Here is an 18,565-nt window from a genome sequence, read left to right as displayed (position 1 = left end):
AGGTCATAGACCATAACGATGAAGTACAACCAATACAACTAAAATACGAAAAAGACTGAAAAACACAAACACTAAGACGGTCATCGACGGACACTCCCGGACGACACCGTATTATACCGAACATCGTCAGATGACTATCGAATGATGCCATACTCCACAGGTCTACGCAGGGGAACAAACACTGAACAGACAAATCAACACACAAATTACAATTTGGATCTACTACAACAAGGATATCTTGTATTTAAATATCCAATTGTTGCCTCTATATTATTTAAACTCTGCAATTGTTTTCATATTTAAAACGCTTGAACATATTCTTGTTCACGTAACATTAATTATCGGTAGTATTTTATCATAACAAGAACCCACCAACCATCCAAGAGTCCAAGAAAAGCATCCACTCTGGAAACCCTCAAAAACAGCAATACTGCGACCAACACATTAAATTAAGTTTTAAAGCGCGTAAACATATTCCTCTTGACCCAACCTAACCCACAAGTTCTTTTATTATTTAATTTGTACCAATTGGATCCCATGCATATCATGTGATCATGAAATTTTCATTAATGTCTATAAATTAAGATCCTCCATTGTAAGAGAGGAGAGTGTGCCTAATCTAAGTCCAAGTAGAGCCGAGCTTCTAGGAGATCTCTACAACTATGGATCCCAACCATTCTCTAGGAGCAAGAGAGCTACTTGAAGCTCAAACCCACTTGTACAAACATTCCATGAACTACCTAACTTCCATGTCACTCAAGTCCATTGTTCAGCTTGGGATTCCTGACATTATCCACAATCATGGCAAACCCATCACTCTTCATGAGTTGGCCTCAGCAGTTAAAGTTCCTCCGGCCCGAATCGGGTACCTGAACCGGAACATGCGCTTAATGGTTCACTCAGGTTTCTTTGCCACAACAAAAGTTGACTACAAGAATCAAGAAGAAGAAGAAGAAGTTGCATACATTCTTACACCTTCTTCTGAAACACAATTCAATCTGCTTGCCACCATTTATTCCGATGATACTAGACCCGAGCATCGTAGGCTCGTGTGGTTTCCTGGCTGACTGGGTTCAAGGAGGTGGTGATGACGACGATGATGATAAGCTTGCAGTTTATGAGAAAACAAATGGGATCAGCTTTTGGGATTATTGCGGCCAAAACCATAAGTTTGGAAAGATGTTCAACGACGCGATGGCTGGAGATTCTCAAACGATGAATCTCATCATTAGAGATTGTGAACCAATTTTTGAGGGAGTGAAATCACTTGTTGATGTAGCAGGTGGTGTTGGATTGACTGCCAAGATTATCTGTGAGGAATTCCCTCACTTGAAATGCACAGTGCTTGACCTTCCACATGTTGTTGCCAATTTGAAGGAGACTGAAAACTTGAAGTATGTTGGTGGAGACATGCTGAAGTCTGTCCCTTCTGGAGATGCCATTCTTCTTAAGGTATGGGCAAATCTATTGCTTTTTGACTTATTAATTTTTTACCAGTAAGGATATGTATTCCAATTATCTCAGTTTCTAAGTTACAAGCACATAATTTCATATGCATCATGTAAGACATGTGGAGCCCATGAATTAATTTGGATCATGTGCATCCAACGCAGCAGCTCGGATAACTAGGATACCAATTGTTGAGATCTTTATCATTTTTCGTTTTTTACTGTAGAAGGTTAGTTAAACGAAAATGACATGTAGCCCATCAGTTTGGTAGCACATAAGAGCTCAACAGGTTTTATTCCATTGATTTAATCAATGGAATAGTTTTATTTTCACTCTTTTATCTCAGAATTCATTTTTCAAAATTTATTGTTTTAATATAGATTATATTGTTTTTTAAAGTACAATATAAAATTCATTGTTTTAGTTATGAATTCATTTGTTTTTGAAATTCCATTGAAAAAAAATGGAATTAAGATTTACCCGATAAAACCTATCTACAATGGATCTTATTAGAAATAGTTTTATGCACAGATTCTGAATATGTAATTTTTTTAAAATCTAACATGTATTTTGAGAGTTAAAACATTTTAAAATTTCGTTTAAGATACTTTGGCTCCCATGGGCTACCATTATATGGGCTACCTAGCACTATTGTTAGTTAAGTCAATATATATGTAGTTGTTTTCTTAATTTGTATACTATGCCATTTTCATTTAATAATTAATTAATAGTAGATATGTACTGCTTTCCTAATTTGTATACTATGTCATTTTCATCTAATAATTAATTAATAGTCTACTGGATTTTATTTTATTTTTCTGATTTATATATAAAGTGATATGCCCCTCGATGTAAGATGATTTTAACATCCATGTCTTATTATGATTTCTTTTGTATAACCTGCTTCGTGCATTGTCAGGTTGATGGCTAGTTTAAAATAAAATAAAAAAAACTAATTCCACAGAAAGAATATGAGATTATATATATATATATATATATATATATATGATTTGATTGGTCACATACAATTATGTGATATTATGATGTAGTGGACATTGCATGATTGGAGTGATGAAGATTGCTTGAAGATATTGAAGAATTGCAAAGAAGCAATTGGAGGCAAAGGCAAGGGAGGAAAGGTGATCATCATACACATTGTGTTAAGCGATGAGAAGACCAATGCTGATCAAGAATCAACTGAATTGATGCTCATATTTGACCTAATGATGATGACTCTGTGTAATGGAAAAGAGAGAAGTGAGAAGGAATGGGAAAGGCTCTTCCTAGATGCTGGTTTTAGTCATTATAAGATTATTACATCTATGTTTGGATTTAGATCTCTTATTGAGGTCTATCCATAAATTGTGTGTGTGTGTGTGTGTGAAGTTTGAGTCAAAGATAATGTTTGTGTGTGACTACTTTAAAGTATGGTGTGTGTACTTTATCATCTAGATCTTGTATTTATATAATGCACTATTATGTTTTTTTAAAGTGCGGATGGTTGGTTCAATTTTTTTAACAAGTGATAATTGCACTAAAAGAAAGAGAAAGCGAGGGCCATACCCCAAGATCAAAGACTGTTACCATATTTACAATAATACCGTTTAGTAGCATTGAAAATTGTAACGTAGTCAAAATCGCACGAAATTTGATTGAATGACTTGGAACGACGTGCTAGGTTATGTTTCGGAGGGGCATTTTGGCAATTTTCCATTTTCGTATTTTTCATCTTTTTAAGGTTCTTTTAGGGCTATAACCAATCGTAGTGGTCATTAACTTTTGATTTTAAGAAATATATTAAAACCCAAGAGAATTTTCTCTCAAATATGATGGATTTCAGTGATATTTGTTTTGATTAAACGTTTCTTTGATCTTTCTATTATTTCCGCTTGTGTCATAAACCGCACCCTATAATAAATGCACAAGGACCGGCGCCCAAATAATTACCAATCATTAACAAACCTATTTCCCAAACCAGCATCTGCCCATGTGCAATCAAACCCATTAGATTTCCACCACTGAGCATACACATACTAACGCAGACCCACTTCTTATCCCTGCACTGCAGCACATGATAACCTAAAAAACCACCTAACATGCCACCAAAGTCAGAGCCCTGCCACATCCACACCCCATCATTGCTCCATCTTGGCTTTATAAATTTGTATCATCTGCACACCATGATAAAGGCAGTCCTCACTAGCAGAGAAACATAACATCAGCAATAATTATTTAGTAAAATAACATTCGAGCCATCTCGAGTAGTGTCATTTGTACTAGAATTTAACAATGACGCTATTGAGAGTATGATCATTCACTTTTTTTTAAAAAAAATGGTCAAAGGACTCTAGTCTCAATAGCATCATGTAGTTTTCTTTTCAAAATTGTCTATTGACTCTAGCTACTCCTAGTAGCATCATTACAGAATGAAAATTAATGACGCTAGACCCAGTAGTGCATTCCAACGATTGACCAAAATGTCGTCGGAATTAACTGGATCGATAAGGTGGTGGCGGCCATGCATGGCTTTGTGTGGAATTTTTCGGCGATTCTGACAGTTGTCCACGGCAAGCAAGGGCGGAGGCAGGAATTTTTTCCATCCTGGGCTACCAAGTATCAATCATATACACTAAAAGTTGTTCCACCAAGATCAATAATCAATTCAAAAATCATACATAGTAGCAATGTTCAAAGGTACATAAACATATAAGAAAAAATGAAAACAAAACACACTATTTAAGCTGCAGCCTTCGATGCTTTGTAGAATAGAATTCGTCTATTATCGAATCTGAATTGATATCTTCAACAAGCTCTCGTTCGATGTAAATCATCATAGAATCTGCTAAAAACTCCTCTTCCATTTTATTGCGAAGAGCAGTTTTAACATGTTTCATAGCTGAAAATGCTCGTTCTGTCGTGACAGTGGAAACAGGTAGAGTCTAAACAAGACGAATCAATCTGTCAATCAAATATTAATGCTGCAACTTACTTGTTTCAACTAATCCGCGACACAATTCAGTCATGGTAGACATATTTTGAAAGCTCTTATGATGGAGCACATCAATTTTATAATGATTAAGCTGACATCTCAAATAATGCATTTCCTGCTCACTGAAATCTTCTGGATAAAATTTCTCAGCAAGCTTGCAAATATCATCAACTTTGAATGATTTAAAATTGTCCTTCGGCTCTAAAGCAGAGCTAAGTATAAGGAGTTCCACTGCTCTATCACTAAATTTGGAATTCAACTCTTCATGCTGAAAATCTATTGTTGAATTAAACACATCAAAATGATAGTGTTGGCAAACTGTCATCGAGTCTTTTTGTTGGCCTGAACGACCTGTAGCTCTTTTGTATGAAGCATTCATATCTGGTATGTCAATGTCATTTTGTCTGCAAACTGATTGCACATGCACAAGGAGATGATCAAATCCCTCTTCTCTCAAAGTGAAAAGCAGTGCTTTAGTAGTTGAGACTAGATCCATGGCATTTACGATGTCAAGAGATTTGTGCTGCAAAGCTTTACAAAGCAAATCAGTAATCCCCATAATTTTATGCATCATATATAAAGTGAAAATAAACTCAAAAGACCTCATTATCATCAAGCAACCACCAGCTTCTCCACGCATAGAGTTTGAGGATCCTTCTTCAACAATACTTTCAAGCACTGAAATAGTTGCACCATACATATCAATTAAGCTACAAATAGAATCAAAATGAGAGCTCCACCGAGTAGCTCTACTCCGATGTAGATTACCAATCTGATTAATGCCTCTACCAGTATCACGTTCACCAGAAGCTACCATACGTGCAATTTCAATAGCTTGAGCAGAATGTAACTCAGTATGCCATTTGGGAGAAGCACCAATAAGATTGATAATGACTGTTAGTTTTGAAAAAAATAGCCAAACAGAAATCTCTTTTGTTGAAGCTGCAACTAATGCTAGTTGTAGTCTGTGAGCAAAGCAATGTACATAATATGCGTATGGACAATCTTTAAGAAATAGAGCTTGAAGTCCGTTCCAAGCACCGCGCATATTACTAGCACCATCATACCCTTGACCTCGCATATTAAGGATATGCAAATTATATCGAGCAAGGACATTAGATATTTCTTTCTTCAATGTCAAAGCAGTAGTGTCTGAAACATGCACAATGTCAAAAAAACGCTCTCGTAAGAAACCATGACTGTAACCAAGGAAAGCATTCAAACCACGAATATTGAAATTTACGGTTTTGTGACCCTGATTTAGTCCTTCGGTACTCTGCCAACTTAGGTTGATACGGACCCATTTTGATATAAGCTCTCCTAATTTCATCTCGTTGATTAACGGGATGTTGCCATATAGGGATCCGAATCCCAGGATCCCGTTCAAGAGTACTAAGATCAATTTCAACTCTTCGAGATTTGGAAAGGGGTGGTTGGTGATTTGAGATATCAACATTAGATGGAGAATGCCCTTCACTGGTTGATGCACTTTCTCTTGGTTTAAAGAATGAAAACAAAGTTTTTTATCTCTTGCTTCCTTGACTTTCCATTGTGACTTATTCAAATTGAAATCCCCAAAACCTAAAAGTTCATAAATTACCTTCAAATTGAAATTCTCAATACCTAAAAATAAAGTAAAGTAAAGTTTAGAAATTACCTTCAAAATTCAAATGATTCACTCTCAATGTCGTCAACAAGCCTTGCTTCCAACTTCCGACTTCCAAGACTTGTAGCTGTCGCCTGCTGAGCTGGTCCGCTGGAGGCTGGAGCTTGGATGGCTGGAGGGCCTGCAAGTCTGCAAAAGTTGGAGCTGGAATGGAGGGCACGCTGCAGGAGTGTAAGTTGTAACAATTGGGGCTAGGGCCTAGGTGGATCATGGAATTTGGGCTTTTGTTTGTTGGGTTACTAAGTTATTTGGGTATTATGTTTCAATATTGGGCTGGGCTATTAAATATATCTAAGTACTAAATATTAGTCAAAAATTTCACCCGGGCTGCAATCCACCAAAGCCCATATGTGGCTCCGCCTCTGACGGCAAGTGATGGATGAGTTCTGTTTTGGGGGATAGGACACTTCTTTTGAGGGTGATGGTTGTCGATATGGTGATTGGATGGAGGAGTTTGGCCATTGGCCGTAGAAGAGAGGGATGACTAGAGAGAGGTAGGAGAGAGTTGCTAGCTTTTTCCAATTTTTGCTTCCTTTTTTTTTAAATAAATCTATGTGGCATGTTGGCATGTCATGCCACATAGATTATGAATGATTATGTATAATAACTTTATGAAAGATAAGTATTTTCTAATAAATAATATATCAACATCAGTATTATACGTAAGTAACATGGATCACTAGCAACGCCATATTCTTGGTGGGTAAACTAGGGTGAACTCGGGTGGGTAAACTGGTACTTCTTGGTGCAAATGATTCTCAGGAACCTCCGGTGTTTCATAATTTCCAACTACTCCTTTTCCTTTCATTAGCAACGCCATATTCTTCATTAATAGGGTCATCTGCTCTTTCAGTTCAGCTATATCCTGATTCTGACTATTCTCACCCGTTTCCTGCTCCATATTCTCAATAATTCTTGATTGTAGGCGAGTCTGATAGGGGTGACGGTGTTGCTTCTTGGACGCTATGATTATTTATGATTTTCCTTGCATTATGAAAACAACGACATTAGTTCTCATTTATTTTATTTTAAGAACGTGCATGCATGTAGTTATTATTTGTGCAAATCCTAAGAAATCTTTACAATTAAACAAGATGATTTAAAACAATTGATCTATTATATGTGCAATAGTTATGCATATGAAAGGTATATATGTACATGTATGGATAATTAACAAGCATGCACATGGGTACAACCTAGGCTAACATATACATGACAAATGTATGAACACGTGTGGTTTAAGAAATCTACAACATTGAACAAATCCATCAAATTCTTCAAATTTAATATACAAATACAAATAGGAACTAACATAAAAACTATACAAGAAAAGCACAAAAATCAATCATACAGGCTCAACCCCTTTGGTATAAATACCAATGTCCCCAATAGAGTCGCCAGTTGTTGCAACTGGGGTCACGACGGGGACCGGCGATGAAAGGATGGAAAATGATTTAGAGTCGCCACCAATTGATATGAGTGCAATTGGACACTAAAAAATGGTCTGCAATCCAGAAAATGGGTAAGGGGGTCTATTGAGTGTGGGGAAGGTGTTAGGCACCCCACAACTCCCTAAAAGGTTACCTAGATTGATCTATGTGCTTTTTTCCTAAAAATTTGTTGTATGTTCCAATTTGTTTTAATGAATTTTTCATATGCCCGAAAAATCATGTATTATCAAATGTGGTGGAATCGTTTCCATTAATGTTAGACCAAGGTTTTGTTTTTGAAAATCTCATTTTTGATAAATGACCTATGCATACCATTCTAATATACATTCTAAACATGCATTCTAAACTATCAACCCCTAACATTCATACTAGTCAATTTAAATATGTATAAATATAAATTACACTACTCTACACTATATTTCCACTATTTTCACTACCCTATTACATATTTGCCTTTACAAAGATATATAGAAATAAAAACAAGATAAAATATATACAAGATAAAAAGATATAAAAATACAAATACAAATATGGCCACAGAACCCGGTCCATTACTCAAGCCCAATCCAATCTCCAAATATGTGTTCCGGTCAAAATGACATCCAACCAGGTCCAACATCCAAAGACAAACAAGATACAGGTTAAAATAGTGCTCAAATACCATAGAAACTCAAATCAAATTAAACATACATACCCTTATACATTATAAACATATAGACACACGTATACAAACATACAACCGGGTGTATATACATATTCCAACACATATACAACATATATATATATATACACACACCATATTATACACACGCCACCTATACATATACACGCACACCATATATATATATATATACAACTCTTATGTCACCAATAACCATGGTTTCCGATTCAGATTCAGACCAGCAAGCTATACACGTTCCTCACAAATTACAAATATAATCATAGAAGCATTGAATACCATTTTGAGTCACAGTTCATCATTGTCAATCAAAAAACATTCTACCATTAGAAGCCACACTCATACAATTACATACAACTAAAACCTTCGAAACAAACCCTTCAGACACCTATAGAACCAAACAGCCAGCAATAAGTATATCAATCCAAACCACATTTCTTTTGAAACAAGCGTACGACCACAAGCTAAAATCAAAACCGGACATCATATCATACATGAGCACCATGAGCTGACAATATTCACACCAGAAAAATCAAAGCCAAGTATCAACATCAAGGTTTAACACAGTGAACGATCAAGAGTATCAAAACCAGATTCATATTCAAACACAACAAAATTAGAAAAGTCACCAAATATCAACGATTAAGCATGACAATAATAAGTGAACCCAAACATCAAAATTGGACATTACGGAGCCAGCATACCAAGATATCCAAACCCACATACCTTGAAGAACTGAACCCCTTTTTTTTCTACTTCTTCTCTGATTTGCAGCAGCTCTCCCTTCTCCTTCTTTCGCTACTGTCAACAATTTCTTTCAGTCCCTTTCTCTCGGCTTTCTCTCTTGCACTTCGGTTTCCCTTTCTCTCTTGGTTTTTGCTCTCCTTTTCTCTCCTGCGGCTGCTTTCACCCTTTCTCTCTTTTTGTTTTTTTCTCCCTTTCCTTGTGCGGCTGCTTCCTTTCCCCCCCTCTCAAAGAATGCTGCCTTTCTTTTATACTAAGAGAGAATGAGACCCCCTCTCTCCTAAAACCCTAGTTCTTTCAATTTGTCCCTTTTGCCCTTACTTTTTCTTTCCTTTTAACCAAGCTGGCCATTCTTTTTGGTCTTTTCCACTTTTAATTTTTTATTTAATTGATTTTTATTCTCTAGATATTTTCTAGGGTTTTGCTTTTGATAATTGTGTTTCAGAAGAAGCGTAGAGGAACGTGTAAGAATGTATGCGACTTCTTCTTCTTCTTGATTCTTGTAGTCAACTTTTGTTGTGGCAAAGAAACCTGAGTGAACCATTAAGCGCATGATTCCGCTCAGATACCCGGTTCGGCCCGGGGGAACCTTAACTGCTGAGGCCAAGTCATTAAGGGTGATGGGTTTGCCATGATTGTGGATTATGTCAGGAATTCCAAGCTGAACAATGGACTTGAGTGACATTGAAGTTAGGTAGTTCATGGAATGTTTGTACAAGTGGGTTTGAGCTTCAAGTAGCTCTCTTGCTCCTAGAGAATGATTGGGATCCATAGTTCTAGAGATCTCTTAGAAGCTCAGCTCTACTTGGAATTAGATTAGGCAGGCAGACTCTCCTCTCTTACAAATGGAGGATCTTAATTTACAGACATCAAGTTTTCATGATGACATGATATGCATGGGATTAAATTGGTACAAATAATAAGGCGCGTATACTTCCACGTAGGTGGGTTCTAGATATAGAAAAAAAAGATAATAAATTTTAACGGGTTCTAAATAATAAGACGGATATACTTCCAATACATGATATGCAATATCCCTTCACATTTCAAGAAATTACACGCTACCACTGCATGTAATTTATTTGTATTACAATGAATTTATGCAGTTGTAGTGCAGATACATAAAATTTACATGCGATATTTTTTTCATCTCAGAATAGATCGATAAGTGATCTTGTTTAAATAGTGTTTCACGTTGATTGAGAATATGTATTTTTTTTTTAAAATTTCATCATGTATTTTGAAAGAAAAATCATTTTAAAATTTCATTTTAAGAAAAGAGAAAAGTAATAAATGACAATGTCATATTGTGAAAGAAGCGCGTGAGAGAGGCGCCAATGTAATATGTGTAATTTCGTAAATATGCAATTATTTGGAACAATGTTATTAGTTATGATTTGGGTTTGAATGGACTACTGGAAAGAGCATCATTAATTTTTGATTTGTAACGACCCGCTACTAGGAATAGGGTTAGTATGCAATTTTAAAAACAAAAACTACATGACGCTAGCGTCTTTATGCCATTTTTAAAAAGAAAAATAATAACGCTGCTCTCAGTAGCATCATTTTTAAATTCTAGTACACATGACGGTATTCAAAATAGCGTCAAATCCTATTTTGTTAAATAATTATTACTATATAATTGTGTTCACAGTGTTTTTGTTAAAAAAAAACTCAGAAAGATGGCAACAATCATATAGAGGATGTAAAAAAAACTCTGATCAATCGAAAATCATTCCGATCGATAAGAAATGGTTTCTATCTTTACGAATTAAAGGGTATTTTGGCTTGTACGATCGATCGAAAATTGCTTCTGGAGTCCAAATCTTCATTTTGCATTCTTTTCCTTAATTTCATGCCTTGACACCTACAATACGTAAATATAGCTTTCTTAGGCAATGTCAACCCCTAATCAACTCAGAATGAGATGAAATTATGTGTAAAGGATGCATAAATATATGTATATATTTGACACATCAATTGGTTAATATTTTGGCACTAGCCAATGTCACAAGTCTATGCAATTATTTTGGGAAGAGGGTGAGGTTTCTGTGGTGTGGCTTTTTCTAATGAACTTGTCAATGCTTGTGTCTTCATCTTGGGCAATGGTGATTTTGGAGGATTTGGAGCAAGTGGACCTGGTTAGTGTGCTAGATGCTCTGCACTTGCGCGGAGCCATTTGATTGGTTAATCTTTTTCTGTCTATTTTCTTTTCAGGGGCAATTATCAATAAAGACGTCTAAAAAAAAAAAAAACAGAGATTGTAAAGTTACATATATGCCTCTTTTCATTTAAATAAATTACACCCTATGCATGGGCGCCACTCTCACATCATGACATCATCAATTGTTACTTTTTTCTTTTCTTAAATGAAATTTTAAAATGATTTATTTCTCAAAATACATGACGGATATTGAAAAAAATATATATACATATTCTCAATCAACGTGAAAGCTCTTTCGAATAAGATCACTCATCGAAATATTCTGAGATAAGAAAATATCACGTGAAAATTTAGTGAATGTACCTGTAGTTCAGAATAATTTATATACACTACATATAATTTATTTGCACCATATATAATGCATAAAAACTATTTATTTGCAGAGCATATAGTTTATCTGCATAGTATATACTTTATCTACAGTGCATACAAATAATTTATCCGCATAGCATATAATTTATGTGCATGGTATATATTTTATCTGCAATAAATAAAAGCTATTTATTTGTAGAGCATATAATTTATTTGCATAATAAATTATACAAACTGCCTATAAACTATATGAATACGTATAATGCAGGGAATACTCTTTGATTCTTGTATGGTACTAAGAAATCATAGATAAAAGAAACTATACACTGGTGGAAGCGCAAATGAATCATCACATGGTTCATAAAACTTCAGGATGTGAACTCACAAGGTTAATTCGTGCAATCTTTGAAGACATCTCTTGTTTACCTGGCATGACAAGACGAAGACAAAGCAAGCTCCGATACGATTCAACTAGCGAATGCAATCACCGATTGCATTAGCTAGTTGAATCGTACCACACTCGTATTCGAATCGTGCCAGACATACAAGAATTTCAGCGCTTCTCACAAAGAAGGAGAACATTGAGGAAGAACTCGAGAGAATCTATAAATGCATAGGTAACCATCGAAGATCAAGAAATACAATTATAGGTTAATTAAACAAGGGTTGAGGGTAGTCAATAGAAAATATATTTTAAATAATTTATTCTTAATGGAATAAATTTTATCTATTTATGGATCTTATTGGTTGAAAATCATTAGAGTTGACTTATTGCAATAAAAGTTTCATTGGAGGGACCTATTGATAATTAATCCTTCGTTTAGTGCAATTCTTACTCACCAAAAGAAATTGTCGGCCAAATGTTATAGAGTTACACAATAAAAAGGGTTTTTTCCCAAAATAAATTTGAACTAACCATCCCCACTTTAACATCCCAAAATAGTGCAATATATACATAACATAGTGCATTATTTTAAGTTGTATGACAAAGTACACACACCATACTTAAAGTACACACACACACATTCTCTTTCGACTCATATTTCACATGCTTGGAATTGGAAAGATTGAAAACATATATAGTTACACACAAATATAGTTTATGGATAGACCTCAATAAGAGATCTAAAACCAAACATAGAAGAAATAATCTTGCAATGACTAAAACAAGCATCTAAGAATTGTCTTTCCCATTCATTATGTCAAACTAGTGCATTGCCCGCGCTACGCATATTAAATTTTGAATGCCTTTTTTTTTTCGATAATAGTCAAGTACACAAAAATAATTGAAAGTTAAATTTGTTCTCTTGAAGGCATGAACAACAGACAATTCTATTTTTACACATAAGAGAATAAAAAAATTATATAAAATATGTAGAATATTCGTATTCAATTTACTATATAATTTTTTTCATGAAATTCATGGTAACTAATTTAACATATATATTTAAATTAATTAAAGAAATTTATTAAATAAATTTTTTTTATTCTCACAACAAAATTTTCAGTAGGTATATTTTCAGAACAATATTTTTAATTCAAATCATGATGTAACTGGAATGTCTCAATAAATAGTAGCAAAAATAATGTTTAGTTGTTATTTTTTCAAAACCAATCAAAATCAACATGAACTTTTCCATATATTTATGCAAACAAAATAGCAAAAAAAAAAAAAAAAGGAATACATGAACTTTTTCATATATATTTTTTTATCAATTCCTTGAATAAATGAATCAGAAAAAATATATAAACAAAATAGCATAGATATTACCTTTCTACCTCTACTTCTGTCCTTCATGTCAACTAAATTACCATTAATAGATATCTTCTCAACTAAACCAACACATGTTAGTAAATCCACCACAACTAGAAGAGATAGAGAAAATTATTTTACTATATTGTTAGCTAATTTTAAACTCGATAGAGGTAAAAAGTCATAAATTACAAATTTGACAAAACACTATTGTAATTCATCCCGTTAATGATTTCATTAGGTGATTGAAATTGGAACTTGTATTTCTCAACGGCTATAGTATCATGATCTGTTATCTACAATTTTGTTATACGCAAAAACACGATAGAGAACCTCATAGCCATCGATTTGTACACGGTTTTGCTTTCAACAACTCTAAATTTTCAATTCGATAAATGAACCCCTCTTTCAAAGGAGTTTTGGCATAACCGAGCTTTTTCAGAGGCGGTAATCATATGGAACTTCTAAAAGACCCAAGGCTTTATTCAGAATGTGGACATAGGCTACTCAACCAGAAATAGATACTACACAAAAAAAGAAAGATTCATCCCAGCTCTAGGGAAGGGACTGAAAGCTCATTTTCATAAAACATAAACTTCAAGCTCGGGGGGCAAATTCAATATAAGGGTGGTAAATTTAGAATGTTATACCTTTTTTACACAAGTTTTCCGCCAGAAGAGGATTAGGGAAGTCAGGGGATTCAGTGATAGGTATGATGTAATAAATCTCACAAGGGCACGATTGACTACAAATAAGACAGTGTATGGAAGTACAAGGTCGATCCCATGGAGACAAGTTTAATTTAATTGTTGTACCTAACTTGATGAATGATTGAGAAAATGTGAAAGAATGGAAGAATGATTGATGTAAAGAAAATAGGCCCATAACCTTTACAATCACAAGCTACTGCGTCCCAAGGACTACATACAAAATAAATACTAAAAATTTAAGACAAATCATAAATAAGTCTAAAATAATAAAAAGCATGCGAAAGTTTGAAAACCAAATCCTAACGCTAAGCAAACTAAACCCAACAGGATCCTAATATCCATACTCATCACAATCACTTTGCAGAGTGGTGGTCATGTTCAGCTATTTTCGAACACCAAAATAGGTGCTGAAAAATAACTCAATTTAATCCTTGCAACTTAAGAAAAACGTTGTTGAGTAAAGTGAGAAGCAAGGGTATCTCCCGCAGAGGATTGGAATGTAATTGCAAGTCAAATCTAATTGTGATTCGAGCTAAACAATATTGTGACTCGAGCTACACGACTAACTTAGAATAATCAATAAGAAGTAGGAAACGTTTTTGATTCTTATAAGAGAAATAGTCAAGGGAAAGCTATCCACCACTAACAATCATGTACTGCTGCAATCTTCAACTGTAATTCTTGATTCACGAATGACGATGTTTACGATAAAACAATGGCATGTTGATTTTATCTTATTGCTTTCTCTTAATTAGTATGTCAAGTGCATGGCATGTACTCCTTAACTTAGTTCTTAAGATGCAATCTAGAATGGCATGTTCATAGATTCAACACTCAAGAATCATTAAGCACAAAGAAAGCAAACATCACTAAATTCACAAGATGTGGCATGCATCTTACATAACCTAGAAATCGATTCACATGAATATGAGCTATCTTATTCATTGGCTACTTGAGACTTTATGAAGATATGGGCGATCAATCATATTGTCCTAGCAATAGAATTCTAAGACATGCATCTAAGCGTGCACTCAAAGAAACATATCTCAGATTTCATCAACAAGTAATATAGTGAAAAGATTTTCATTCGATATCAAGAAATAAGATTAAAGATTAACGAAGCATCAATACAATCATGTTCGGGCTTCAACCAGCCCCTTAACTGAAGGAAAACTAGCCACTCATCATCTGTTTTGAACACTAAAACACAAAGAGAAAGAGACAACCAAGTAGTAGATCTCCGCTTGCTTGCTGCCGATTTCACCTTCTCTTTGCGTCCTCCGTTCGTTCTTTCCTCCGTCCGTCCGTTCTTCGATGACTTTTACATCCTTTTTATAGTTTCACAATAGGGCACGACTGAGACTTTTGAGACAAAATAGGAATTAAGTCCAATTACCATAAGGAAGTGATTCTCCTAATTGATACAGAACTCGACTTTCGATGCACTTCTCCTTATGGAAACTGAACTTAATTGATTGAGAGAGTTGTCATTGACTTCTAACACATGATTCGAGTGCCCCGTAATCTCCCAAGATTTGTTCCTTGTCTTGAGTACCAAGAATGGTAACTTGAGGTATCAAATCTTCTAATTTCGTATATAATTTTTGCACTGAACCACTGATGCTAAAACTGATGCAACTTCCTCTAGGGAACTCCAAATCACGAACCATAAAATTCTATGGAAACTAGACTTCTAGATCTTTCCTACGGTATATCACTTGTTGTCCAATTCCTCCTGAGCACATCCAGTTTATTCCGTGAAACTGACGAATCTGTTTAGGAACCTGACTTGGTTTCAAAATTGTGAACATATTCATCTTTTCTTATTTCACCATATTTTTGCCTCTTTAGCTCTCAATCACCATTAGGGACGTATTCCTTCAAAACTTACACAAAACACATCAAAACAACCAATTTCACAAAGGAAACTAGTGCAAAGTATAGGAATAAGGGATGTAAAATGTGCATAAATATGTGTTATCAGGTCATCCTCATCGAACTCACCTACTAGTGAAAAATAAAAAGGCTAAATCCCGAACAAGAACTCGTATATTTATGGACATATATTCACGTGAGCATTTTACAACACGACAATAGATACTATATGGCGAATAAATCTACTGAAATAAAGGCAAAACTACCGCAAAACAATAAGTATGAGGTACAAATAATGAAAATGATCATGCCACACAACAAAAACCAGCAATGCATATATGAATATACATATATAATGCTAACAACAAATCAAAATTGTAAAAGGGCATCCTTTAAACAAACTAATAGAAACCAATGTGTGTCAATCGTACTCAATGAACTAAGATCATGCCACTATAAGGAAATACATCACAATGTATAGACTAATGCAGATACTCATAAAATCCAAGCTTAAAGAAACACCATACCCGAATGCCATGGAATAAATTCGCCTCGACTCTATACCTCACATGATAACTTTCTCTCCTTTTCTTTTAGTTCACTCAGAACCTAGGGCTTGAAATCTCTCACAAGCATACGTGGCGGAAGTTATGTGAAATAAGTAAGGATATTCCACGTATGAATAGATGACAATGAAGCACATTTATAGAAAGAAGATCTCACGAAAGAAATCAGATACTAAGAGCACAGATAAACCATAACACTTATCTTCACTTCCAAGAGAAATTCACCCAAAAATCAGTTAGGTCTTTTGTTATGGTTGTAACGTAAGGTAAGGCTTATGGGTAGGAAAGAAAGAAATACAAAGGGATCAGAGCTTGAGCTATACTAAAGTCTTGCATTCATGAAGTACAATAGGTTGGCCCGCTTATAAACTTTGTAATTGGTGTCCAGGCCTTCAGTGCCCTCTTTTTCTTTTTCTTCTTTTTCTCTTTTTTTTTTCACTTGGGAGCTCAAATGATTTTTCCTTAATTTGTGAGCTCATATTCTTCTCAACTCCAATTTCGTTTTTTTTTTTTTTTTTTTTTTCATTACAACATATTTCTTTCTTCCAATCAAAGCACAATCTGCCTCGGTACACACCATATTTTTTTTCTTTTATTTCCAGCTCAACCTCGAATTTCTACAAGATTACCTTAACATAGCTCAAGCTACAGGGTAGGTTCAGAACAGGGCAAGCTGGATAAGTTGAGGGTAATGAAAGAAAAGGCTTAAGTGTTTGGTTTCAACAGGGTAAACGGCGCACACAAAGGGTAATGAATTCAAAAGGTTTAACAAGGGTAAGACACACATAGCCTAACTTCATCTTTCAGGGTTCATTCAACTCAAAAGCAAAGGCAAGCATCATGATATCTGTATAGAGATTAGTTCTTTAGTATCCAATGCAAGGCCTAGTGAGATCAATCTAAACGATGAAGTTGAGAGTGTTTAAGAATAGAAATAACAATGCATCTCTCAGAAAAAATCAGCATAGGCTCAAAAATTTCACAAGGTAGTCTCCACTATTTTTCCACAGTTCATTCTGCTATGGCATCCTTGTCCACCAAGATATTAAGAGCACAACACAATTAAATGAATCATCTATGATGCAATCCCTACGTGACACTCTCTCAGTCAAAGATTATTGATCAATGCACACCATATACATCTCCATTAGTAAGCAAAAGTAGCACTTCAACTCAAGGTTTCAAAACAGTTTTTTATTTTTTTTTTTATTTTTTTTATTTTTTATTTTTTTTTGACTGACTCTAAACCTTGACTCTAAACATTTCCCGCACCCCCAAACCTAAACTAAACATTGTCCCAATGTTAAGAAATTAAAACACAGAACAAGCTAAGCCAAGCATGGAAAGAGGGAAACACAACTAACTATTAGAAATTAAAACTGAAAAGAAAAGAAAAGTTACGAGAGTGTAGCCTTCTTCTCCCTTGTTGGGTTGCCTCCCAAGTAGCGCTTAAGTTAACGTCTTCAGCCAGACGGAACCACAAATCATGCACTAACATCAGGGTCATGGAGAGGTACATTCTCCACCAACCGCTCTGTGACCAACTCAAGGTATGGCTTAAGCCGATGCCCATTCACCTTAAAAGTGCTCCCTGTTTTTGGATTCTGAATTTCAACTGCACCATGAGAGAAAACATTAGTAACAACAAATGGTCCACACCAACGAGAGCGAAGTTTACCCGGAAACAACTTAAGTCGAGAATCAAAGAGAAGGACTTTCTGGCCAACTTCAAAGGTCTTCTTGGCAATTAGCTTATCATGAAACGCCTTCGTCTTCTCCTTGTAAATTCGAGAATTCTCATATGCTTCAGTCCTTAACTCGTCAAGTTCGTTCAACTGAAGACGTCTATGATCACCCGCCAACCTCATATCAAAATTGAACTTCTTGATGGCCCAATAAGCACGGTGTTCAAGCTCCACTGGAAGATGGCATGACTTCCCATATAGTAACCGAAAAGGACTCATGCCAATGGGGGTCTTGTAGGCAGTTCTATATGCCCATAAAGCATCGTCCAACCTATCACTCCAATCTTTTCGGTTTGTATTGACGGTTCTTTCTAGAATGTGTTTAATCTCTCTATTCGAAACTTCTGCTTGACCATTCATTTGAGGGTGGTATGGTGTAGACACTTTGTGAGTGATATTATA

At 35.1% G+C, this 18,565-nt stretch overlaps 2 protein-coding genes and 1 pseudogene across 2 annotated transcripts; 1 reads left to right on the top strand and 2 right to left on the bottom strand.

The window, feature by feature from the left end:
• Positions 1–588: 588 nt before the first annotated feature.
• LOC119998972 lies at positions 589–2,940 on the top strand (annotated as a pseudogene).
• Positions 2,941–4,121: 1,181 nt separating this feature from the next.
• Positions 4,122–4,817, bottom strand: LOC119998522. Its single transcript, XM_038845874.1, has 2 exons — positions 4,439–4,817; positions 4,122–4,360 (listed from the first exon to the last, which is right to left on the bottom strand). Exons 1-2 carry the CDS (start codon positions 4,815–4,817, stop codon positions 4,182–4,184), a joined length of 558 nt encoding a protein of 185 aa, XP_038701802.1. The 3' UTR covers positions 4,122–4,181.
• Positions 4,765–6,566, bottom strand: LOC119998521. Its single transcript, XM_038845873.1, has 4 exons — positions 6,427–6,566; positions 6,096–6,265; positions 5,682–6,019; positions 4,765–4,908 (listed from the first exon to the last, which is right to left on the bottom strand). Exons 1-4 carry the CDS (start codon positions 6,564–6,566, stop codon positions 4,876–4,878), a joined length of 681 nt encoding a protein of 226 aa, XP_038701801.1. The 3' UTR covers positions 4,765–4,875.
• Between the last annotated feature and the right edge of the window lie 11,999 nt (positions 6,567–18,565).

The sequence above is a fragment of the Tripterygium wilfordii genome, chromosome 5 (genome assembly GCF_013401445.1).
Source record: "Tripterygium wilfordii isolate XIE 37 chromosome 5, ASM1340144v1, whole genome shotgun sequence".
NCBI lineage: Eukaryota > Viridiplantae > Streptophyta > Magnoliopsida > Celastrales > Celastraceae > Tripterygium > Tripterygium wilfordii.
This window is presented reverse-complemented; position numbering and strand designations above follow the sequence as displayed.